The sequence below is a fragment of the Syngnathus acus genome, chromosome 2, assembly GCF_901709675.1.
Source record: "Syngnathus acus chromosome 2, fSynAcu1.2, whole genome shotgun sequence".
Lineage (NCBI taxonomy): Eukaryota > Metazoa > Chordata > Actinopteri > Syngnathiformes > Syngnathidae > Syngnathus > Syngnathus acus.
The window spans coordinates 2,162,808-2,188,063 of record NC_051088.1 but is presented as its reverse complement, the minus strand read 5'-3'; the positions used below and the strand labels follow the sequence as shown (position 1 = coordinate 2,188,063).

Sequence of the window (25,256 nt, the reverse complement as noted above, 5' to 3'; positions counted from 1 at the left end):
TTTGCTCCGAGTCCGAGTCCGGCCTTTTGACCACCGAGTCCGAGTCCGGCAAAAATGGCCGAGTCCGACTGAGTCCGAGTCCCCGAGTCCGAGTCCACAGCCCTGAATAAAACTATTTGTGCATAAAACATTTTAACCTACAAAACAAAAATGAATACAATTATTTGTGCTCCCCTCCGTGAGTCATCACCTTTTCGTGGTGGAGGGGTTTGCATATCCTAATGAGCCTAGAAGCCAAGTTGTCTGGGGCTTTTTGCCCCTGGCTGGGTCACCCATGGCAAACAGGTCCTAGGTGAAGGGCCAGACAAAGCAAGTAAGAAGTGCTGGAGAGCGCTCCTTCTAGTCCTATCGGGGCCGTTTTGGCCTGTGGGACTCCGGAGGCAGCCGACAGGTAACGGATGGCCAAGTGGAACAGAATGAGTTTTCTCCGCAGGGTGTCCAGGCTCTCCCTTAGAGATAGGGTGAGAAGCTCGGTCATCTGGGAGAGACTCGGAATAGAGCCGCTGCTCCTCCACGTTGAGAGCCAGATGAGGTGGCCCGGGCATCTCATCAGAATGCCTCCTGGACGCCTCCCTGGGGAGGTGTTCCGGGCATGTCCCACCGGCAGGAGACCCCGTGGATGACCCAGGACGCGCTGGAGGGTTCATGAATGTGCATATGATGGTGGTGTTCGGTACCTCCAACAAGGTTAAGAACCACTGCCAGCTCAGTGGCCTAGTGGTAGAGTGTCCGCCCTGAGACTGGAAGGTTGTGGGTTCAAACCCTGGCCGGGTCATACCAAAGACTATAAAAATGGGACCCATTGCCTCCCTGCTTGGCACTCAGCATTAAGGGTTGGAATTGGGGGGTTAGATCACCAAATGATTCCCAAGCGCGGCACCGCTGCTGCTCACTGCTCCCCTCTCCCCCAGGGGATGGATCAAAATCACATGGGGATGGGTTAAATGCAGAGGACAAATTTCACCACACCCAGATGTGTGTGTGACGATCATTGGGACTTTAACTTTAACTTTTAACTTTTATAGAGCAAATACTCCCTACGCACACCCTTACAATAATACCGCCACTCCCACCTACTGCCGTGGATGTCTAATTACCCTTTAATTTAGTACAGCCAAAAAAAAGCATGTTCCCCGGGGTCACACGCGCCCACCCTGGCATCGCACCCACTGCCGGGGTTCATCCTTTCATAATCTGCAGCTCAGTATTCTTCAATTTGCATTTTAAAACTTCAATTTAGTAATTGTTACAAGTATTTAGAATAAAGGGAACCTTGTGTTTATGGCGGGGTGGATGGACGTGTCGTAACGGCATAATAGAGGTATATAATCCCCCAAAAATAAATAAAAAGTAAAAACTAAAATAACTAATTCATCCATCCATCCATCCATCTTCTTCCGCTTATCCCAGGGATGAGAACGGCAAATAAAAAAACACTGGAAAGTAGCCGGGGTCTGGGGGCCGCAGGCCCCCCCACTTGCCGCAGGGGGGCCAGGGGCCGCAGGCCCCCCAATGGGGGCCGCAGTGGGCCAGGGGCCACAGGCCCCCATTGGGGGCTACAGGGGCGACAGGCCCCTATTGGGGTCCACAGGGCCCACAGGCCCCCATTGGGGGCCGCAGGGGGCCAGGGGCAACGCCCCGGAGGGGGCTCAGGGGTAAAAGCTCCCTTGAAACTCCTGGATTTTGGCAGTATAGCAACCCCAAAACCATTAATTTCATCACTCAATTTAAACCGTTTTGTTAAAAAAATATTCCTGCTTGGTGGGCTACCAAGGTGAATATAATACAGTGGAGCCTCGGTTTTCGACCACAATCCGTTCCAGAAGGCTGTTGGAGAAGTGAATCGTTCGAATTCGAAATCATGTTTTCCCATTACAAATAATGGAACCAAATTTAATCCGTTCCAAGCAAAAAAAAAAAACGCCTTTTTTAAGCATTTTTTCATTTGCGCATTTCTGTCCAATCGCACAACTGGAGCGCACCGCCGACCGCCCAACTGCACCGCGCTGGTCGCATTATTGTGACAGAGCCGTCGCTGAAATTTAGAAAATATTTTTAAAGTCTTGATGTACTTTCCAAAATTTGAGTGGACCTCAGTGCGCAGGGAGCTTAATTTTGTCCGATCGCGCAACCGTAGTGTGTCGCCGACCGCGCAACTACTCAGCGCTGGTCGCATTATTGTGACAGAGCCGTTGCTGAAATTTAGAAAATATTTTTAATGTCCTTATGTACCTTCCAAAATTTAAGTGGACCTCAGTGCGCAGGGAGCTTAATTTGGTCCAATCGCGCAACTGCAGCGCGCCGGGCGCTCACTATCGCATTGCTTTAAGAGCGTCTTTGTGTTTTAGGATTTGTTCGAGAACCGGGACGTTCGAAAACCGGGGCTCCACTGTACAGTCAAGCCTCGGTTTTCGACCACAATCCGTTCCAGAAGGCGGTTCGAGAAGCGAATCGGTCGAATTCTGAATCTATTTTTTCCATTACAAATAATGGAAAAAAATGTAATCCGATCCAAGACTTTTTTAAGCATTTTTTCATTTGCGCATTTTTGTCCGATCGCGCAACTGCAGCGCACCACCGAACGCGCAACCGTAGCGCATCGCCGACCGCGCAACTGCACCGCACTGGTTGCATTATTGTGACAGAGCCGTCGCTGAAATTTAGAAAATATTTTTAAACTCCTGATGTACTTTCCAAAATTTAAGTGGACCTTAGTGCGCAGGGAGCTTAATTTAGTCCGATTGCGCAACCGCAGTGCGCCGGGAACTCAATGTCGCATTGCTTTAAGAGCGTCTTTGTGTTCCGAGTTGTAAGATGACGCTGCTCTCGAGCCATGCCCATCTGACGCAGTTCTTGATCCCGTTTGACTTGTCTATTTCCCTGGCACGATCCTTGTCTTTTTTCTCTAAAACCTTCACCATACTGGCTAAAACGTTTGCTAATTAGGCAAATGAGTAGGCAAATTATGTGACGAAAGTAGCGCCAAAATGCTGCCGAAAATAAGGCGGCTGTTGTCGCAATACTGCTGCCAGCCGCCCAGACCCCCCCCCCCCCCCCATATAAAAACAATTTTGTCAACGGATCTACACGATTCACGAAAATGAAACTCCAGACGGAAAAAAACACGGAAATCCGCGGATCTGCGGAAGATTCTCATCCCTGTTATCTGGGGTCGGGTCACGGGGGCAGCAGCTTTAGGAGGGACTCCCTGACTTCCCTCTCCCCAGCTACATCATCCAGCTCATCCTGGGGGATCCCAAGACGTTCCCAGGCCAGCCGAGAGACATAGTCTCTCCAGCACGTCCTGGGTCGTCCACGGGCTCTCCTACCTGTGGGACATGCCCGAAACACCTCCCCAGGGAGGCGTCCAGGAGGCATCCTGATGAGATGCCCGAGCCACCTCATCTGGCTCCTCTCAACGTGGAGGAGCAGCGGCTCTACTCCGAGTCACTCCCGGATGACCGAGCTTCTCACCCTATCTCTAAGGGAGACCCCGGACACCCTGCGGCGGAAACTCATTCTGTTCCACTTGGCCATCCGGTACCTGTCGGCTGCCTCCGGAGTCCCACAGGCCAAAACGGCCCGATAGGACTCCTTCTTCAGCTTGACGGCATCCCTTACCTCCGGTGTCCACCAGCGGGTTTGGGGATTGCCGCCACGACAGGCACCGACCACCTTACGGCCACAGCTCCGGTCGGCTGCCTCAACAATGGAGGCACGGAACATGGTCCACTCGGACTCAATGTCCCTCGCCTCCCCCGGGACGTGGGAAAAGCTTTGCCGGAGGTGGGAGTTGAAGCTCTTCCTGACAGGGAATTCCGCTAGATGTTCCCAGCAGACCCTCACAGAGGGTTTGGGTCTGCCAGGTCGGACCGGCATCTTCCCCCACCATCAGAGCCAACCCACCACCAGGTGGTGATCAGTTGACAGCTCCGCCCCTCTCGTCACCCGAGTGTCCAAACCATGCGGCCACAAATCCGATGACACGACTACAAAGTCGATCATCGAACTGCGGCCTAGGGTGTCCTGGTGCCAAGTGCACACATGGACACCCTTATGTTTGAACATGGTGTTCATTATTGACAATCCGTGTCGAGCACAGTGGTCCAATAATAGAACACCGCTCGGGTTCAGATCGGGGGGGGCCGTTCCTCCCAATCACGCCCTTCCAGGTCTCACTGTCATTGCCCACGTGAGCATTGAAGTCACCCAGTAGAACGATAGAGTCCCCAGAAGGAGTGCTCTCCAGCACTTCTTCCAAGGACCCCAAATGGGTGGGTACTCAGAGTTGCTGTTCGGCGCATAGGCACAAACAACAGTCAGGACCCGTCCCCCCACCCGAAGGCGGAGGGCGGCCACCCTCTCGTTCACCGGAGTGAACCCCAATGTGCAGGCGCCCAGCCGGGGGACAATAAGTATGCCCACACCTGCTCGACGCCTCTCACCGTGGGCAATTCCAGAGTGGAAGAGAGTCCAGCCCCTCTCGAGAAGGCTTGTACCAGAGCCCAAACTATGTGTGGAGGCAAGTCCGACTATGTCTAGTCGGAACTTTTCTGCCTCACACACCAGCTCGGGCTCCTTTCCAGCCAGAGAGGTGACATTCCATGTCCCAAAAGCTAGCTTCTGCAACAGGGGATCGGACCGCCAAGGTCCCTGCCTTTGGCCGCCGCCCAGCTCGCTTTGCACCCGACCCCTTTGTGAACCAATGGGAAGGGGGACCCACGTTTTCTTTTCGGGCTGTGCCCGGCTGGGCCCCATGGGCGAAGGCCTGGCCACCAGGCGCTTGCCTTCGAGCCCCACCTCCAGGCCTGGCTCCAGAGGGGGGCCCCGGTGACCCGCGTCCGAGCAAGGGAAAACTAGCTCCATATATTTTATTCATCATAAGGGGTCTTCTGAGCCGTGCTTTGTCTGGCCCCTCACCTAGGACCCTTTTGCCATGTGTGACCCTACTAGGGGCATGAAGCCCCAGACAACATAGCTCCTAGGATCATTAGGGCATGCAAACCCCTCCACCACGATAAGGTGACGACTCACAGAGGGGAAATGTGAAGTGTTACTTCTAGTTACACAAAACAGCCCCAGACAACATGGCTCCTAGGATCATAGGCGCACGCAAAGCCCTCCACCATGATAAGGTGATGACTCACGGAGGGGAAATAACTAATTCATTCTTCTAAACCACTTAACCTCATGAGAGTCACCGGTGTGGTGGAGGCTATCCCAGCAGTCTATGAGCCGTCAGTGCAGTGCACCCCATAATGGTCGCCAGGCAATTTGGTGTAGTCTATCGGCGCACTATACATGTTTTTGAATTGTGCGAGGAAGCCAGAGCACCCGCAGGAAATCCACGCAGCATGCAAACTCCACTCAGGAAGGCTGGAGCTGGAATTGAACCCTGCACCTCTGAACTGTGAGGCCAACGTGCTAACCAGTGCACCACCATGCCGGCAACTGAACTAAAAATAATTTATACAAAGTCAACCTCTACTTCACGGATTTCAGACGTAACCCTCGCAATAAACAAGGGAACACTGTGTTTGGACAAGGAAGATCCGTCCAGTTTCAAGGTCAAATAACAGACATACCCAGTTTGAGTATCTGGAAGGGGACGAGGGCTTGATTGCATGCCTCTGACCCGGGGAGACTCTGTATGTGTGTGTGTGCGTGTGTGTGCGTGCATGTGTGTGTGTGTGCGTGCGCGTGTGCGTGTGTGTGTGTGTATATCACTAACCTGTGTGTAGTGTCCACACATCTTGTCCTCATCACAACTGTTGTTATGAAAGTCATAGAAGAGATTTTCTACACAAACGCACACATGCACACGCACACAAGCACACACACAAACACACTTTTTTAGTGATTGAATTTGGAACTAGTAACAAGTGTAGCACTACAGTCATTATAATCCAGACAGTTTATATGGCATTAGGCTGCTTTTAATTTCCACTTGAAGAAATGAATGAGATGAACAAAACAAATGGTGTATTGGAGGTGAGATTTCAACAGACCACTCCTCTTATGCAGTATGCAATGTGACCAATATACCGTTTTTTTCCGTGTATAATACGCAAAATTTAACTAATTTATTGTCCTAAAATCTGGGGTGCGCATTATACATGGGTACAAATTTTTTTTTATTTTTTTTTTAATTATTATTTTATTTATTTATTTTTTTTTATTTTTTTTTAAGAAAATCATGGTACAACCAAACCAACAACAGGACTGACCGACAAAGACGTGGAACAAAAAGACAGGGTGACATTACCAAAGACAGGAACAGAAACCAAACAGACATCATGACAGTAACACATGCAATGATCCGACGGTGAGCGAGGGGCAGACAGGACTTAAATACAAAACACGTTACAAGAACAATAGTGTGTTTGTACTGTGCTCTGGTCATTTCGTCAAAGAAGGGATAATAGTCCTCTTCTCTTCTTGACTGACAATGAATGTGATAGTTTAATACAATCAGCAAATAACAAAATGCGTATTACAGGTAACATTTTATTTCACAACACTTTGCCTTGTTCCTTTCGTCTCTGCTGTTCACTTCAAACACGCTCCATACGAACGCAATGCTCTCGTATCAGACGCTTGCTCGATCACCTGCTCGTTGCTGTCACAATGTACCCTACACAAATCCGAAACATTTGTTGCGGCTCCGAGTCACGACGAGGGGCAAGTTTTGGTTTCCAAGGGTGTTTTTATTCCTCTTCAACGTCTCTCCAATACAGAGCCGCCTTTTTCACATGTCCGCACATCACTTTCCTCTCTTTTCATCTGATCGCGGTGGTGCCTTTACGGGCAGTCGGAGAAATCAACGCCAACAAAAAAAAATACATCCAGCCTAGTTAAGACCATACCAAAGACTATAAAAATGGTGTGTGACGATCATTGGGACTTAAAAAAAAAAAGAAAAAAAAAAAATTGGGTGCGTATTATACATGGGTACAGGCTTTTTTCCAGCATCAACATGCCATTTTTAGGGTGCGTATTATACATGGGGGCGCATTATACACGGAAAAAAACGGTACATTATTGCTCACATTGCATAACCCAGGTCCATCCATCCATTTTCTATACCGCTTGTCCCCCACGGGTGTCACGGGCGTGCAGGAGCCTATCCCAGCAGTTTCGGACAGTAGGCGGGGACACCCTCAACCGGTTGCCACAGAGACAAACAACTATCCGCACTCATACTCACAGGGCAATTTGGAGTGCTCAATCTGCCTACCAAGCATATTTTTGGGATGTGGGAGGAAACCGGAGTGCCCGGAGAAAATCCACGCACACAGCCATGGGGAGAACATGCAAACTCCACACAGGGAGGGCCGGAGGTAGAATTGAACCCTCCTAACTGTGAGGCAGACGTGCTAACCAGTGCCCTTCCTAGCTGTGAATAATGCAGGTGTTAGGCAGAATTTTTGTACCTCCAAAATCATCACTTTTCAGGAGACCCAAAAGCTGGCATGTTCATTTAAATATCAACATTGCATCAAAAAAGTGCATGCCAATTTAAACACTTAGACTTAGACTTAGACAAACTTTATTGTCATTTTGTAAACACTGGGTGCACACAAAACGAAATTTCGTTGCATACGGCTTCCAACAATGTGGTGATATTGCGGCTGAATAAAAAGTGACATTCTATATAAAAATATGAAATAAGATAAGTATAAAGTGCAGCAGTGATAAAGTATGTAAACAGTGCAGGAAACAAAACAGTATTTACAAAGTGTGCAGAGGAATGCTAAGTTGAATGTTCAACAGTCTGACGACAGCAGGGAAAAAACTATTGCAGAACCTGGTGGACCTGCAGCGGATGCTGCGAAACCTCTTCCCAGAGGGCAGCAGGGAGAACAGTCCATGGTGGGGGTGTGATGGGTCACTGATAATGTTACGGGCTCGGGACACGCAGCGCTGGGATGACATGTCCTGAATGGAGGGAAGAGGAGCCCCGATGATCCTCTCTGCTGTCCTCACCACTCTCCTCACGTTCTTCCAATCGGAGGCGCTGCAACCTCCACACCACACCGAGAGACAGCTTGTCAGAATGCTCTCTATGGTGCTTCGGTAGAACGTCCTCATGATGGGTGGGGGCAGGTGGGCTCTCCTCATCCTCCGCAGGAAGTACAAGCGCTTCTGTGCCCTCTTGACCAGTGTCGTGGTGTTCACAGTCCAGGTGAGGTCGTCTGTGATGTGGACCCCCAAGAATTTAGTGCTGCTGACCACCTCCACAGCTGAGCTGTTGATGATCAATGGAGCGTGGTGAGGCTGGTTCTTCCTGAAGTCGACGATGATCTCCTTCGTCTTCTCCACATTCAGGATCAGGCTGTTGTCTCTGCACCAGCCCACCAACTGCTCCACCTCCTCTCTGTAGTCCAGGTCGTTGTTGTCACTGATGAGGCCCACCACCGTTGTGTCGTCTGCAAACTTCACAATGTGATTGGTGGTGAACCTGGGGACGCAGTCGTGTGTCATCAGGGTGAACAGCAGGGGGCTCAGGACGCAGCCCTGAGGGGAGCCTGTGCTGAGGGTGATGACATCTGAGGTGTTCTGTCCGACCCGGACTGACTAAGGTCTGTTGGTGAGGAAGTCTAGCAGCCAGTTTCGAAGGGGGGTGCTGAAGCCCAGGTGTTCCAGTTTTCCCACCAGATGCTGTGGAATGATGGTGTTAAACGCTGAGGTGAAGTCCAGGAACAGCAACCGCACGTGGGTGTTCCTCTCCTCCAGGTGAGCCAGGCTCAGGTGAAGAACGGAGGAGATGGCATCCTCAGTAGAGCGGTTCTGCCGGTAGGCAAACTGGAACGGGTCGAATGTTGGGGGGAGTCTGGAGACGATGTGTTCTTTGAGCAGCCTTTCGAAGCACTTCATCATGATGGGAGTCAGTGCCACCGGTCTGTAGTCGTTCAATGAGGTGATTTGAGGTTTCTTCGGCACCGGAATGATGGAGGCAGCCTTGAAGCATACTGGCACTGTGGCTTGGCCCAGCGAGATGTTAAAAATGTCTGTGCTGACACCAGCCAGCTGACCTGCACATTCCTTGAACACCCGCCCAGGTATGTTGTCGGGGCCTGGGGCCTTACGTGGGTTGACTCTTCTCAGAGTCTTCAACACGTCGGCTGAGTCAAGGCAGAGTGCCTCCTCTTCCTGATGGGGAACAGATTTAACTGCAGGAGTGCTGTTTAGTGCCTCAAACCGCCCAAAGAAGTTATTTAGACCATTTAGGAAGTCAGCATCAACCTCACCCACCGGGGGGGAGGGTAAGTTGTAGTCAGTGATCGCCCGTATGCCTTGCCACATACTCCTGGTGTTATTGGCGTCGTGGAAAAAATCCTGAATTTTTCGACTGTGGCTTCGCTTCGCTAACCTGATGGCACGGTTCAAGGTGGCTCTCGCTGTCCTCAGTGCCTCCTTGTCGCCAGACTTGAAGGCTGAGTTCCGTGCTCGTAGCGTATGACGTACCTCCTCAGTCATCCAGGGTCGTTGGTTGGCTCGGGTGATGATGTTCTTAGTGGTGCTGACGTCCTCGGTGCATTTGTTGATGTAGGCTGACACAGTCATGGCGTACTCATCAATGTCGATCTGATTGTCATATGTTGCTGCTGATTTGAACATGTCCCAGTCAGAGCACTCAAAGCAGTCCTGGAGTGCCTCCATGGCCCCCTCAGACCACACCCTCACCTGCTTCACTGTGGGTTTTGCTCTGATCAGCAGGGGCCTGTACGCAGGGATTAGCATAACAGATAGGTGGTCTGAAGAGCCGAGGTGGGGGCGGGGGGCTGCTCTGAATGCATCTTTTATATTGGTGTAAACCAAGTCCAGAGTGTTCTCTCCCCGAGTTGGAAAATCCACGTGTTGGTAAAAATGAGGGAGAATAGTCTTCATGTTAGCCTGGTTGAAGTCCCCAGCAATGATGAAAACTCCCTCTGTGTGTGTGGATTGCAGCTCACCGATTGTCCGATAGAGAACTCTCATGGCCTCTTTAGTATTAGCGCTAGGAGGCACATACACAGCCGTGATGCTAACAACAGTAAACTCCCTGGGCAGGTAGAAGGGTCTGCAGTTAACAGTCAAAAGCTCGATGTCCGAAGAGCAGAAGCTGGCGACAGATCTAGCATTTTTGCACCAGTTGTTGTTGTTGATGTAGACACACAGCCCACCTCCTCGGGATTTACCGCTTAGTTCGCTGTTTCTGTTGGCGCGGAATGTAGCGAGCCCCTTCAGGCTAACGCCGTTGTCCGGTATTGATGAGTTCAGCCATGTCTCCGTCAGGATAAGGGCGCAGCAGTTTCTGACCTCCCTCTTTGAAGAGAGTTCCAGTTGTAGATGGTCCATTTTATTATCCAGTGAGCGGACGTTGGAGAGGAAGATGGATGGAAGCGGCGGTTTGTAGGGGTTAGCTTTTAGCTTAGCCGTTAGCCCACCTCGACAGCCGCGCTTCCGCCGCCGGTCACACCGCCTACGCTTACTCCTCCTCCGGCGTGTGCTGCCCGGCGAGCCCGCTGCATCGTGAGCTTCTGGGGCTAGTGCCCGAAGCACTCCGAGGCTACGTAAACAGACTAGGGTAGTTGTGGCTACGAGTCCAAAAACACTTGATGACCGTACCTCCAGCAGGCGCTGGCGATCATATACTAACCTACTGGATGGATAGACTAAACTTTGTGTTGTTTGTAGTGTCCTAGGCGGCATATTTTGTGAAAATGCTCGTCGGTTGTCGAGAGCCGTCGCAGCCGCAGCCGACTGGGGCGCTGCCATCTTGAGACACTGTAGATGTGTGGACTGACCCATAGTATACATTTGTAAAGGAGGTTTGGGACTAGCGTGACTAACATGATGAGGATTAAATTATGTAGTATGCAATACAGTATTCAAGTCAAGTCAAGTCAAGTTTATTTGTATAGCCCTAAATCACAAGCAGTCTCAAAGGGCTTCACATAGACAAAAATTGACAATTATTCTCAAAGCATCCCCTGATCTTAAGCTCCCAAAAGGGCAAGGAAAAACTCAAAACCCCTGCCCGGGGAAAATGAGAAACCTTGAGAAGGGACCACAGATGGAAGGATCCCCCTTTCAGGATCACCAGGTTGTAATGGATGCAGAGAGGGCACAAATAATACATAATATGAAAATCAAAAAAGTGGATGTCCAAGTCAGAGCGAAGGGCTGCCGGAGGAGCCCTCTACTATCCTGGCAGTGGAGGTTGAGCTGCAGTTCCCCCAACCTGAATTGGCCCACGAGAATCCAGATAGCCGCTGTCAGCTTGGGTGCCACCTAACCCCCTCCCCGGCCGGGGAGGGGGGGGGGAGAAAACAAAACAAACTCCGGCCGAATCGGCCACTACAAGTTAGTTAAAGGCCATGTCATAGAAATGTGTCTTTAAACGTGTCTTAAATGTTTCTACTGAGGTAGCAGTCCTAATATCCATTGGGAGGGCATTCCAAAGCTCTGGAGCCCGGATAGAAAAAGCTCTAGACCCTGCAGACACTTTCTTGGCCCTCGGTGTCGCTAAAAGGGTAGCGTTTTGCGAACGAAGGTTACGAGACGGAACATAAGGAACAACTAGGTCGACGAGATACGAAGGCACTAAGCCATGCAGTGATTTATAGGTTAATAGAAGAACCTTGAAGTCACATCTTAAATGGACCGGGAGCCAATGTAAGTTGGCTAATATTGGGGTAATGTGATCAAATTTTCTTGTCCGTGAGAGCAGCCTTGCAGCAGCATTTTGTACTAACTGTAGACTTTTGATGCGGGACTTAGGAAGACCAGAGAATAGTACATTACAGTAGTCCAGGCGCGACGTGACGAACGCATGTATAATAGTTTCCGCATCACCGGTCGAGAGGATCGGACGAATCTTTGCAATATTACGAAGGTGAAAGAACGCAATTCTGGTTATATTCTTAATGTGCTTTTGAAAGGAGAGAGTTTGGTCAAACATTACCCCGAGATTAGTTACAGTATCGCTCTGAGTGATAGTACGGTTATCTATAGTTATAGCGGTTTCCTTGAACAAGTGTTGAAAACGAGTTGGACCAATTATCAACATCTCAGTTTTATCTGGGTTAAGACGAAGGAAGTTGAGAGACATCCATTGCTTGACCTCCGCAAGGCATGCCTCAAGATTACAACAATCCCGCGGCTCTGTCATCGATAACGGCATATATAATTGGGTGTCATCCGCGTAGCATTGAAAACTAATATTATATTTACGTATTATGTCCCCAAGCGGAATCATATAAATATTAAATAAAATTGGTCCGAGAACCGATCCCTGTGGGACACCACACGTAACATTATAGAGCTCAGAGGACGCATTGCCATGGACCACTCGGTGCGTCCTATTTGATAGATAGGAATGGAACCAGCCTAGTGCTGACCCTGAAATACCAACACAACTTTTAAGACGCCCTAATAAAATATCAAAGTCTACAGTGTCGAAGGCAGCACTAAGATCGAGTAGTAACAGTACAGATGAAGTGTTTGAATCCATAGCTATGAGGAGATCGTTAGTCACTTTAGCAAGTGCTGTCTCAGTGGAATGATTAGCTCTAAAACCAGACTGAAAAGAGTCATATCGATTATTGGCGACCATGTAATCAATAAGCTGCTGTGCTACTACTTTTCAAGAAGTTTTGCTATGAATGGGAGGTTTGAAACTGGCCTATAATTACTGAGACAGTCCGGGTCAAGATTTGGTCGCTTAAGTAACGGTTTAATGATAGCGGTTTTAAAGGCTGTTGGCACTATCCCAGAGGAGACAGACAGCTTGATTATATTTAAGACAGACGGTCCTAAAATTTGAAATAATTCTTTAAGTTGTTTGGCTGGAAGAGGGTCGAGCAAACATGTTGTTTGTTTAGCCGCACTAACCATTTGTGTAAGCCTTTCAAGGGACACGCTATTAAAAGTTGAGAGGGTTGTTGCATGATCATCAGCGTTGGTAAACGGCGGGCTCGACCGAGCGATTGGAATGGTATTCTTGATCTCGTCCCTAATGGACTCATTCTTTTGAGCAAAAAATTTCATGAACTCGTCAGTTGAGTGGAAGGAATTATCGGGGGTCGGCTGGCGTAGAGTCAGCTTTGCCACTGTATCAAATAGGTGTTTCGGATTGTTTTTATTGAGATTAATAACTTGCGAAAAATACCGAGTTTTTGCTAAGATAAGCGCATCTTTATATTTCAGGAGGCTATCCTGCCATGCCTGATGGAAAACCTCAAGTTTGGTTAGACGCCATCTGCGCTCATGCTTTCTACATAATTGCTTAAGCGTACGCGTTTCATCTGTGAACCACGGAGTAGGCAATCTACGGCGAGTTTTCAGACATAACGGCGCCACAGAGTCAATGGCATTTAACAATGTTGCATTGAATTCATTTGTAAGATTATTGTTAGTTTATGTGGTCATGTGGTCCAAATTAACAACAATGATAATAATAATTGTCACGTGTGGAGCAGGATAAGCAGATATGACACGAATCATGAAAAGAGAGTTGAAAAGTCTTGAGGAGGTAGATTAAAATTCCCTGTTAACAAAACACATATTTACACACATCAATTGCTTTAAAGTGCATGTGTTTAAATGTAATCATATATTTTACCTGTATGAGCATGTTTTAATAATTTTGCGTGCATACGCTCTGCACTTTAGACAACATTAGCAGCCTGCGTGTTTTAGAAGGCCAGCATGACCTAGAAGCTAAGACCCAATAAAGCATTCTGAGATTTGAGCACAGATTAACTATTTTGAACATTTGATAATGTTATCAGTAAACAGTCTGTTCACAGTCAGCATAACCTTTGAGATGTGATCACAGATGATGAGGTATGAAACTGTTTCGAACATTTTATAATATTATCAGTAAACAGTCCGTTCACAGTCAGCATAACCTTTTGGAAGTACAGTGGAGCCTCGGTTTTCGACCACAATCTGTTCCAGAAGGCTGTTCGACAAATGAATCGTTCGAATTCCGAATAATGTTTTCCCATTACAAATAATGGAACCAAATTTAGTCCGTTCCGAGCGAAAAAAAACCCGCCTTTTTTAAGCATTTTTTCATTTGCGCATTTTTGTCCAATCGCGCAACTGCAGCGCACCGCCGAGCGCGCAACCGTTGTGCGCTGCCAACCGCGCAACTGCACCGCGCTGGTCGCTTTATTGTGACAGAGCGGTCGCTAAAATTTAGAAAATATTTTTAAAGTCCTAATTTACTTTCCAAAATTTAATTGGACCTCAGTGCGCAGGGAGCTTAATTTGGTCCGATCGCGCAACCGCAGCGCGCCGGGCGCTCACTGTCGCATTGCTTTAAGAGCGTCTTTGTGTTTTAGGATGGCTTTACTGCTCCCACTTGCTTCCTTTGGAGGCATGATTAGAGTTGATGCAATTCTCAGAGTAACGAGAATGTAATAACGAACGGAGTCAGTTGGCTTGCTCATCTCGCGAGGTTCGACAACCGAAATTTCGTCTGACATCCGAAGCAAAAAAATCTCGAATTTTTTGTTCGAATTCCGATTTGTTCGAGAACCAGGACGTTCGGAAACCGAGGCTCCACTGTATATTGAACATTTGATAATATTATCAGCAGTGTTGGGACTAATGGCATGGGAGGTGACGGCGTTACAGACGCCGTTCTAGATTTCCAGTACAGTAATCCCTCGTTTATCGCGGATAATTGGTACCAAAAACCACCCGCGATAAGTGAAATCCGCGAAGTACGGTCACCAACAAGAATTACTGGGCAGGCTAAAGAGTTAGCGGAAAGATGCTAATTCGCGATCGTGCTAATACGCGAAAACGGACTTCTAAAGGAACATAAACGTACATTTGGAGCAATACTACGTTGTCCTAAAGGTTAGACACATGTTTCCTCAATTTAAAAGTTTTATTTTGACTTTTAAATGTTTTTTTTAACTTGGAAAAAAAATCCACGATGTAGTGAAGCCGCGATAAACGAAACGCGAAGTAGCGAGGGATCACTGTAATGGATAATTACTATTACTATGTCAATTGTTATAACACCGTAACAGTTACTAACAGTAGGAAATCACATCTTAATCTCTGACACCTCCAGCTCTACTTACAGCCTTTTTGGTAGTGCCATCATCTCTAAGCAGTGCAACATAGCTGGTTGCACCTACTGCCTTGTAAATTTCCTCCTTCACTAATAATAATAATGATAATAATACTTTTAAATAATAATAATAATAAATACAATGTTACAAATGAAAAAATCAAAATGGAATAAGACTTTTTGTATTCACCAAGGTCGCTTTGACCCCTGCTCTGCCCCTCTGTTGTAAGACGTTCCACAGGGGTCTATTTTGGGGCCTTTACTGTTTTCATTAAATTTGTTGGTCCGAGGCTCCATCCAATGAAAACATGATATATCATTCCACGGTTATGCAGGTGACAGTCAATCTATGTCCCACTAAAAGGATGCGTTCTCCTTAAGGATGCATTCTACTTAAGATATTTTTCCTCTACACCCAGCGAGCTCTACTCTTTATAGGGTTCTCAAGGGAGCATGGCGATTTTGCCCAACCAGTCTGCATCTGTTTTTGTGCACTTGGAGAAGGCATTCGACCGTGTCCCTCGGGAAGTTCTATGAGCTGTGCTTTGCGAACTAATTGATAAAGGTGGTTTAGTGCCTGTATCGCAGATGTCAGTTTGATCCGCATTGGCAAAAAGAAGTTGGATTCCATCCCGGTGATGTTTTGACTCCGCTAAGGTTGCCCTTTCTCACTAATTCTGTTCATAACTTTTATGGACAGAATTCTAGGCGTAGCCGAGGTGTTGAAGGGGTTTACTGAGCTCAGTATTGCATCTCTGCTATTTACAGGTGATGTGGTGCTGTTGGCTTCTTCAAGCAATGATCTCCAACTCTCACTGGAGCAGTTTGCAGTCGTGTGTGAAGCGGTTAGGATGAAAATCAGTACCTCCAACTTTGAGACCATGGTCCTCAGTCAGAAAGGGGTAGAATGGCTTCTACGGGTCAGGAATGAGATTCCAAGAGAATTAGTTCAAGTATCTTGGGATCTTGTTCATGAGTGAGGCCAGGATGGAGCATGACATAGACAGGCAGATCGGTGCAGCCTCTACTTTGATGCAGACCGTCATGTCGCTCTATTATGGTGAAGAAACAGCTGGGTTGAAAGGCAATGCTCTCGATTTACCAATCGATCTACGTTCCTATCCTCCCCTATGGTCTCAAGCTGTGGGTCGTGCCAGAAAGAACAAGATCTCGGATCAAAGTGGCCAAAATGAGTTTCCTCCACCGAGTGTCCGGCTCTCCTTTTGAGATAGAATGAGAAGCTTGGTCATTCGGTTGAAAAGAGCCAGATGAGCTGGCTTGGGCACCTGATTAGACTGCCTCCAGAATGCCTCCATGGTGAGGTGTTCCGGGCATGTACCGCCAGAAGAAGGCCTCTGGGACAACCCAGGACACGCTTGAGAGACTGTCTCTTGGCTGGCTAGGGAATGCCTTGGGATTCCCCAGGATGAGCTGGACGAATCTCCAGTTGTTGAATACAATTAATTTCATTTTAGACAGCCGGCTTTAGTAAAGCCCTTCTTTCTCAACAGTAATCCGTGCCTGGGCTTCTCAGCTCGATTTTTCGAATGGCGACGCCTTACAGGACAAGTTAAAAGGAACAGGATAATGTAGTCAAATAACGTAGTATGACAAATTAATACTACTACTACTACTAATAATAATAATAATAATAATAATAACAATAAAAGTTTGAGTTTAATATAGTCATGAGTTGAAAACGAATGAGCAAAAGAAGATGGCATGAAAATAAACAAAGATAACAATTTTACAAAACAGTTAAAATACGTAATACTAAGAATAATGAAAGAATAACAAGCTTGTAAAGCATACAAAATTTGTAAAGCAAAGTTATTTGCAATGAATGAGTTAAACAACAAGTTAAACAGTGATAGAAAGATAAATAATAGTCATGTTAGTGTTTATCTTTGTGCAGTTATTTTTCAAAAACAGAATGCATTTGAACCCAAATGAACAGTTTAAAAAAATGTCAGTTGGAGGAGGATGTGATCAGAACAAAAGTGAAGAGAATTATTGGGATCAAATTAATTACTTGAATGTACCCAACACAGTACGTACTGGGCACAACATTTTGGCCACAGGATTTTTACTCCTTCACCGACAGGCAATGTGCTCTGGTTTGAATCCCTGTACTGATGTCTGAGAGGGAGGATGGCGCATCATCCATTAAAGCCTGGCACCAACTTACTACACAAAAGACATACATTTTAAGCATGCTGTGAATTGTGCAGCTTCACCATTATTGCAATATGTTTTATATGCTGTGTGACTCAGGGTTAGGGGTTAGGGTTAGGGCGGCTACAAATGTGGTTCTCTCACTCACTTAAAACCTGCAAATGAAGCTCTTATTAGCATTTGTGATGTGTGAGTGTGGTATGCCATTTCACTGGCTCTGCTCTGATGTGATGCGTTCAAGTTTGCCATAGAAAATTTCCAATTCTTCCACCCCCAGATGTATAAAATTATGCAATGTAAAATGTATTTAAATATTATAGCATGTAATGTGGTTCAATTATGTAATTAGCGATGGGGTCAGATATTGTGGTATGTAATACCTATGAATATTCTCTGTGGTATTGATTCAATTGGCACTATACGGTTCTCGTGGGCTTCGAACACGTTTCAATTCTCATCCAAGCAGACTTCATTAGTTCATGTACAAGGCTAAATAGGATAACATTAACACATACGTAATAAAGTCAAGTAATCCACTGAATTCGTTTTATGCTTGCTGTACAATGACAGTCAAGGCATTTAATTCAATTTGGTTCTATTTTATTCTATTTCATGTCGCGTTGTCAAATAATGTAGTTTGCAATGTGGTCAATTAATGTAGTGTATAATGTGGCAAAAAATGAAACATGTAATGTTGTCAAATGATATAGTCCGTAATGCGGTAAAAATAGGGTAGCATTAAACGTCAAATAATGTAATATGTCATGTCATCTGTAGTGTGTAATATTTTCAAGTAATGTATATAATGTGGCCCCATAATGTAAAATTAGCTGTTTCACGAGTTTTCATTGACATCTTCATGTGCGTCCTTTGCAGTCTCACTCACCCAGAAACCACTTCTCCAGCGCCACCCGCAGATCCAAGGGTCCAGTGCCAGCGTACAGGTTTTCTCCGGTGTCCTCATTGTCTGGGTTATGGTTCCAGATGCACTTGGCGGCATAGCCCTCAGCCAGTAGCTTCAGCCTTGGGTCCCATTTCTGAAGAAGCAGTGAGTGAGTTGAATGAGGCCTCACAGGTCATTATCATATCTTGTCACACACATATCTTTAACTTGAAGATTGAAAAGCATTGACATTTACTCAACTGCAGCTGGAGGGAGACCTTTATTTGTCTAACAAAATAAGAGACTATGTTTGCGCTATGATGGTTGAAATACAGTTCCAGTCATCCATCCATCTTCTAAGGCAGTGGTTCTTAACCGGGGGTGCTCGCACCCCCTAGGGGTGTGAGAATGCTTCCTAGGGGGTGCGAGGATACCCTGGGGGAAATTTACAATTTTTCGGGGATAATGGTCGGTTAACCGAAAAAAGTGAGAAATTCTGGAAATCTAGAAGTCATTGTGTTAATTGGCATATGGGATAATGCTAATTAAGCCTTATAGCTGTAAAGTAAACCAATTATTATTATAATAATTATTTAATATATATAATATATAATCATTTTTATTTAATTATTATTATGATTATGATATCAATATTGCTTTTCATCAATTCTGGAAGGGGGCGCGAGAACTGGTTGGTGAATTTAATGGGGTGCGAACAAGGAAAAAGGTTAAGAACCACTGTTCTAAGGCTTATGCGGAATCAGGTTACTGCGGCAGCAGCCAAAGTAGAGAAGCTAGAATTTTAGGCCCTGCCCAACCACTTCGAAAAGCTATTTCATGGTATCACAAGGCGGCCAGTCAGAAGAAAAATATAGGGCCCCAAGTGGGCCCCAACCTTGCATCGACAAGAAAATGGAGTTAAGCCCATTTATATCCGGATCGCACAGGCAGTCGTTTATCAAAATAGAGCACGTAGTCTTTCCAAAGCACCCAGAGTCAACCCTGTGCACTGAACAATGCATCAGGGAGATGTCCAGGAGGCATCCTAACCAGATGCCCAAGCCACCTCATTTGCATCCTCTCAATGCAAAGATCAGTGGCTCTGCTCTGAGCTGGATGACAAAATTTCTCACCTATTTCTAAGGCTACGTTTACGCTGCAGCTAAGTTCAGATTGTCTTGCCCATATGCAATACGTGTCCGTATTTTTTTTTATGCAGTGTGAACAGACAATTGTGATATATTCAAACGCGACCATTGCTTCTTTGATATGTGGATATGAATCACATATGTATGCGATGCTTCTGCAGGATGAGCGCTCATCTGATGGAAACAGATGGTTCACTGTGGCGACCCCTGAGGGGAAAAGCCGAAAGGAAAAGAAAAAGAAGAAGGTTGTTCGGATCAGCAATTTCAGTTAAATATATCATATAGCAGACAAACACAATGATATTTGAGAAGTGAAATGAAGTTTATAGAATGTACAGAAAGAGTGCAATCAATACTTAAACAAAAGTAGGCAGGTGCATGCATTTGGGCACCCCAACAGAAGAATGACATCAATATTTAATAGATTGTCCTTTTGCAGAAATAACAGCCTCTAAACACTTCCTATAGCTTCCAATGAGAGTCTGGATTCTGGTTGAAGGTATTTTGACCATTCTTCTTTACAAATCATCTCCAGTTCAGGGTATTTAAGTTGGCCAGTTGCAAGTTGTTCTCCTCTCTGCATCTTCTCTGAAGAGTGGTAGCATGGGAGCCTCTAAACAACTGACAAAGGACTTAAAAACAAAGATTGTTCAACATCCTCCCTCCCTTCCTCCCTCCCTCCCTCCCTCCCTCCCTCCCTCCATCCAACTTCTTCCGCTTATCCGGGGTCGGGTCGCGGGGGCAGCAGCTTTAGGAGGGACTCCCATACTTCCCTCTCCCCAGCCACTTCATCCAGCTCATCCGGGGGATCCCAAGACGTTCCCAGGCCAGCTGAGAGACATAGTCTCTCCAGTGCGTCCTGGGTCGTCCACGGGGTCTCCTACCGGTAGGACATGCCCGGAACACCTCCCCAGGGAGCGTCCAGGAGGCATCTTGATGAGATGCCCGAGCCACCTCATCTGGCTCTTCTCAATGTGGACGAGCAGCGGCTCTACTCCGAGTCTCTCCCGGATGACCGAGCTTCTCACCTTATCTCTGAGGGAGAGCCCGGACACCCTGCGGAGGAAACTCATTTCGGCCGGTTGTATCCTGGATCTCGTTCTTTCGGTCACGACCCATAGCTCGTGACCATAGGTGAGGGTAGGAGCATAGATCGACCGGTAAATTGAGAGCTTTGCCTTTTGGCTCAGCTCTCTCTTCACCACACTGTCACGTCTCGTCCCCGGTTGTTTTATTATGTGCATATTGTCATAGTTTTTGTCCGTGTGCCTATGTGCTCGCCCCTCCCCTCCTGTGTCCCCATGATCAGTGTGATCATTCTCACCTGCCTCTTGTTACCTGTCGTGTATTTAAGTCCTGTCTGCCCCTCACTCCCCGTCGGATCATTGATGTCGTCACGTTTGATGTCTTCACGTTGATGTCGTTCTTGGTTCTTTTGGTTCCTGTCTTTGTCAGTTCTGTTTCGGTTAGCCAGTCTGTCAGTCGGTCCGTTAAGTCAGTTTGCCTGTTCTGTTAGTTTGTTCCCCTTATCCTCTCTTCCAACTACCTTTTCCCTTCAATGTCCAAGCTGCATTTGGTTGCCCTGCTCTCTTCCGATCCGTGACAGACGACAGACAGAGTCCGCATCACTGCCGATGCTGCACCGATCCGCCCGTCGATCTCGCGCTCCAGCATCATGGATACAAAAAGCTAGATTTCAGCTAGAAAAGATTTCAGCTGTCAGTTTGCACTGTGAGGAACATAGTGACAAAATGGAAGACCACAGCCATGGTTGTAGTTAAGGCCTGGAGTGGCAGGCCAAGAAAAACCTCAGGTAAGCAGAGGCGAAGGATGGTGCGAACAGTCAAAGTCAACCCACAGAGCAGCTCCAAAGACCTACAACATGATCTTGCTGCAGATGGAGACACTGTGCATCGTTCAACTATTCAGCGTACTTTGCACAAGGAGATGCTGTATGGGAGAGTAATGCGGCAGAAGCCTTTTCTGCGCACATGCCACAAACAGCGTCGCTTGAAGTATGCTGAAGCACATTTGGATGAGCCAGTTTCATTTTGGAATAAGGTGTTGTAGACTAATGAAACTAAAATAGAGTTATTTGGACATAACAAGGGGCGGTATACATGACGGAAGAAGACGTCTCTGACTGGGCAGGGGAGAGATTGCTTGGAAGATTACTGACATCGTCCGTGAATCTTAAAAATTGTTTCGTCAGTTGTGGTTCTACCATGTTACTTTAATTTAATCCCACTAGAAACATGAGTCCTAAAGTTGTGGGACCACTGAAATTGCTGCACACAACACTTTTGATTATCTATACACTGGCCTCTTAATTGCACACAAAAAATTTCAGTGCACTGCAGAGCAGCAGTTGGTATCGCACCTGGGTCATTTGCACCATTGTGTTTACCCCATATTTGGTAAATGGACTACACTTATACAGCACTTTATCTACACCATTCGGTGCCCTTACAATGCCTCACATTCACCCATCTACACACACACACACACACACGCGCGCACACACACACACACACACACACACACACACACACACACACACACACACACACACACACACACCACACACACACACACACACACACACACACACACACACACACACACACACACACACACACACACACACACACACACACACACACACACACACACACATACATTCATACACCAGTGGGAGGTTGCTGCCATGCCCAATGAGAGCAAATTAGGGTTCAGTGCCTTGCTCAAGGACACTTAGACATGGTCACCAGGATTGAGGTTTGAACCCACAACCATCGAGATGAGAGACAGGGTTGAGGATAGAACCCATAACCATCGAGGTGGGAGACAACCACTGCATGCCACAGAGGGAGTATCAACAGCAAAACTGTTAATATATACCTCATCCACACCACCTCGACCGCCTCCCCCCCGCCAAAAAAAAAAAAAACATTCTGGAGTAAGTGGGCAGCAGAATGGGCATTTTTTTTGCTGCAAACTTGAGTTTGAGCTACACAAGTGACATGATGTGAAGATTGGGTACCAAAGTGATTGTGTGTGGGGGGGTGCGTGCGTGCTCGTAATTATTTGTAACACGCAACAAATGCGACAAGTGTAAATAATTAGGGCTGCACATTCTCCTTTTTCTTTCAAGGCTCTCTGCATCTGTACTTACTTAGAGTTTGGGCACACACACACATACACTCATACGCAAACACGCACTCACCAAAAGAACAATTTTTACAGTTTTTCTCAGTTGCTTTGGTTTTCTCAGATCAAAACTGAAATTCACAAAACTACTTGTTCAATCTTCACTTTATGGTGTCACTCGTCTATGTAGTATGTATGTGTGTGTGCGTGTGCGCGCGCGTGTGCGTGTATGTGTTCACACCGCAAATCTTAGTGCTCAATTCGGATTTTTTTTTGTGAAATCCGAAAAAAAATTGTGTTTGTGAAGGTGTTCACCTCCATATTAAATGTGACCTCACTCAGTCTGTTGTGTGAACATATGCGTCCCCAAAGTGACCCGGCAAAAGAAAGAGATGACGTAGCTGCCAATGTAGCGTTTGCGGAAATAGCGGTCCAAATATGCAAGTTCTCGGACAATCAAAATAGTCACTCTCCCTTCCAAGTAGTCTAACGCTCCTCGCTTGCACGAAGCGCATGATGATGCCCTCGGATATACGCGACCTGGTCGTTCAGACCCTGGTTGCATTGCAAAAGATCTGATATCTATCCAATCTAGGACTACATGTATGAAACTGCCCCAGGTTGGGCTTGAAAGAAGGGAATTGAGACATTCAGATGGTCTTAAAAAAATCAGATGCAGGTCTCATATTGACCAAAAAAAGTATTGCAAGCCTCGTTTTGAACTGGGGTCGAGCCACAGTGGAGAGCGGGCTTTTTAGACCTGCCATTTGGCTTGCCAGGCTAATAAAATGTTTCTTGTAAATCTAAGTAAAAAATGATGGTGTTAGGCGTTATGATTTGAAGTACCTACTTATTTAGTGCTCAACTCTTTGTTTATTACTTATGTGCACTATTGTCTTTTGTTCTGTTTTTCTGTGTTACAGAATTTTCCGAGGGAGTAATCCCAAGGGATAAATAAAGTTGAGTCTAAGTACCAAGAGAAGATTTAAAGTTAAAACCTCTTCGTTATTGTACCTTTTACCCATAGTAATCTATAGCCTGGCAAGTCAAACCCAATGCTGAACCGTGTGGGGAGGGCCATTCAGCGCGGCTCGACTCGTTAACTTGCTGTGCACAATTTCACATAATGGTGCAATAGTTTTACATATCTAGAAACATATAGAGGCATTATAATCCCAGGTTTGCCCCTCTGAGAAATGCGTATCAATTGGTCAGGCTTGCCATCGATCGAGCCATCTATTGATCGATTGATCTATCCAAAAAAAGAAAATTTGATATGTGCCTGCTTTAAAAGTATTCAATCATCCATTTCTTTATACTGTCTATCCTCGCGAGGCTAATAGGTGGAATCTATCCCAGCTGACTTTATGTGAGTGCCAGGGTACGTATACCCTGAACTTATCACCACGTATAGAGAAACAGCCATTCACAGACATTCAAAACTAAGAACAGATTTCGAGTATGCAATTAATGTATGAAGCTGTTTTTTCTTTGCAATGTGAGTGAAAGCTTAAGTTCCTGGATAAAACCAATGTAAGTACAGGAAGCACAAATTCAAGCCCAAGCTCATTATTGTGAAGCAGATGTGCTCACTCCGTGACCATCATGCCTTCCTTAATGAAGATAATTTATAGGTATTCAATACATAACTATTGTGTGCAGTTTTCTTTATCTTACCAGGGGCAACATGGCAGAGGAACTCGGGGACACCTGTCCTCTGTAGTAGTTGTGGAGCTCAACCAGCAGCTCTTCCTCCTCCTCACCGAGGAGGCTCCAGGCTCCAGGAGCCAGTAGCATGCCCAGCAGCAGCCAAGTCCACAGAGGTACACCTGAGGCTGTGGAGAAATTGCACATGCACCCCCTTTTCACTGGCAACTTGCTGACCTTCTGTAGCTCTAACGTGTCCCGTAGTTGCATGTTGGGAAACAAAGTCCTGGGAGTGTTGGAGGAGGGTCCGTCCAGAATTGTCATTGTGTGTGTGCTGTCGTAACCAAGGTGCAGATGTGTGCCTTGATCGCCCCCACAGCAGCTTTAAGTGTGCACGGGTCCTTCCCCCATACACAGGCACACACATATTGCATCCTCCTCTTCCTCCTCCATCATCCCTCCCTCCTCCTTGTTTCATCAAGTGAACGTCAGAGTCACAACATAACATCCAAACTTTAGCCACCATCTACACCAGGCATGTCAAACATACGGCCCGCGGGCCGGACCCGGCCCGTTGGATGATTTAATCCGGCCCGTCATAAATTTCTGAGTATGTCAAAAAAAGAAGCGAGTCACTAGCTCATTTCTATCAAAAGTTATGATTCTTTAAAATAAATACAACTCAAATGCTCCCTCCGGCCGCTAGAGGGCAGTAAATGTGTAAAAGAGCTCACGTCCAGCATGCGGCACTGACACGAGTTAGTACCAGGAAAGAAACATTCGCAACGTGGTGTCCAACTAGAAATAACTACTACTAAACAAGTTATCGGTCAACACACCGTTCCCAAAATGGCACTCTCAAAAAAAAGAAAAGTGGACACGGAGTGCAGGGTTTTCCAGGAAAAATGGACTGAGAATTATTTATTCACAGAAGTGAAGACAAAACCAGTGTGCTTGGTTTGTAATCAGCAAGTTGCAGTGTTCAAAGAATTTAATATTCGGCGCCACTACGAGACTCATCATAAAGACAAGTATGACCACTTGAAAGGACAAAGAGGTGCAGTACTCAAGCGCTTCTTTGAGCTACGAGGCGAAATTGGACATTTTATGGAGAAGAAGGGACGCCCAGTAAAGGAACTTCAATGCAAGGAATGGGTGCAGGATCTTGCCTTCA

General features: G+C 46.5%; 1 protein-coding gene across 1 annotated transcript in view; it reads right to left on the bottom strand.

Annotated features, from left to right (window-relative positions):
- Window positions 1–24,489, bottom strand: part of LOC119119493 (peptidase inhibitor 16-like) — a 28,778-nt gene extending 4,289 nt beyond the window's left edge. Inside the window, exons 1-3 of the mRNA XM_037245920.1 lie at window positions 24,113–24,489; window positions 18,141–18,291; window positions 5,732–5,799 (exon numbers count right to left, since the gene is read on the bottom strand). Coding sequence (XP_037101815.1) covers window positions 5,732–5,799; window positions 18,141–18,291; window positions 24,113–24,406 — 513 coding nt within the window. The 5' untranslated portion in view covers window positions 24,407–24,489. The remainder of the gene's footprint in view (window positions 1–5,731; window positions 5,800–18,140; window positions 18,292–24,112) is intronic.
- Between the last annotated feature and the right edge of the window lie 767 nt (window positions 24,490–25,256).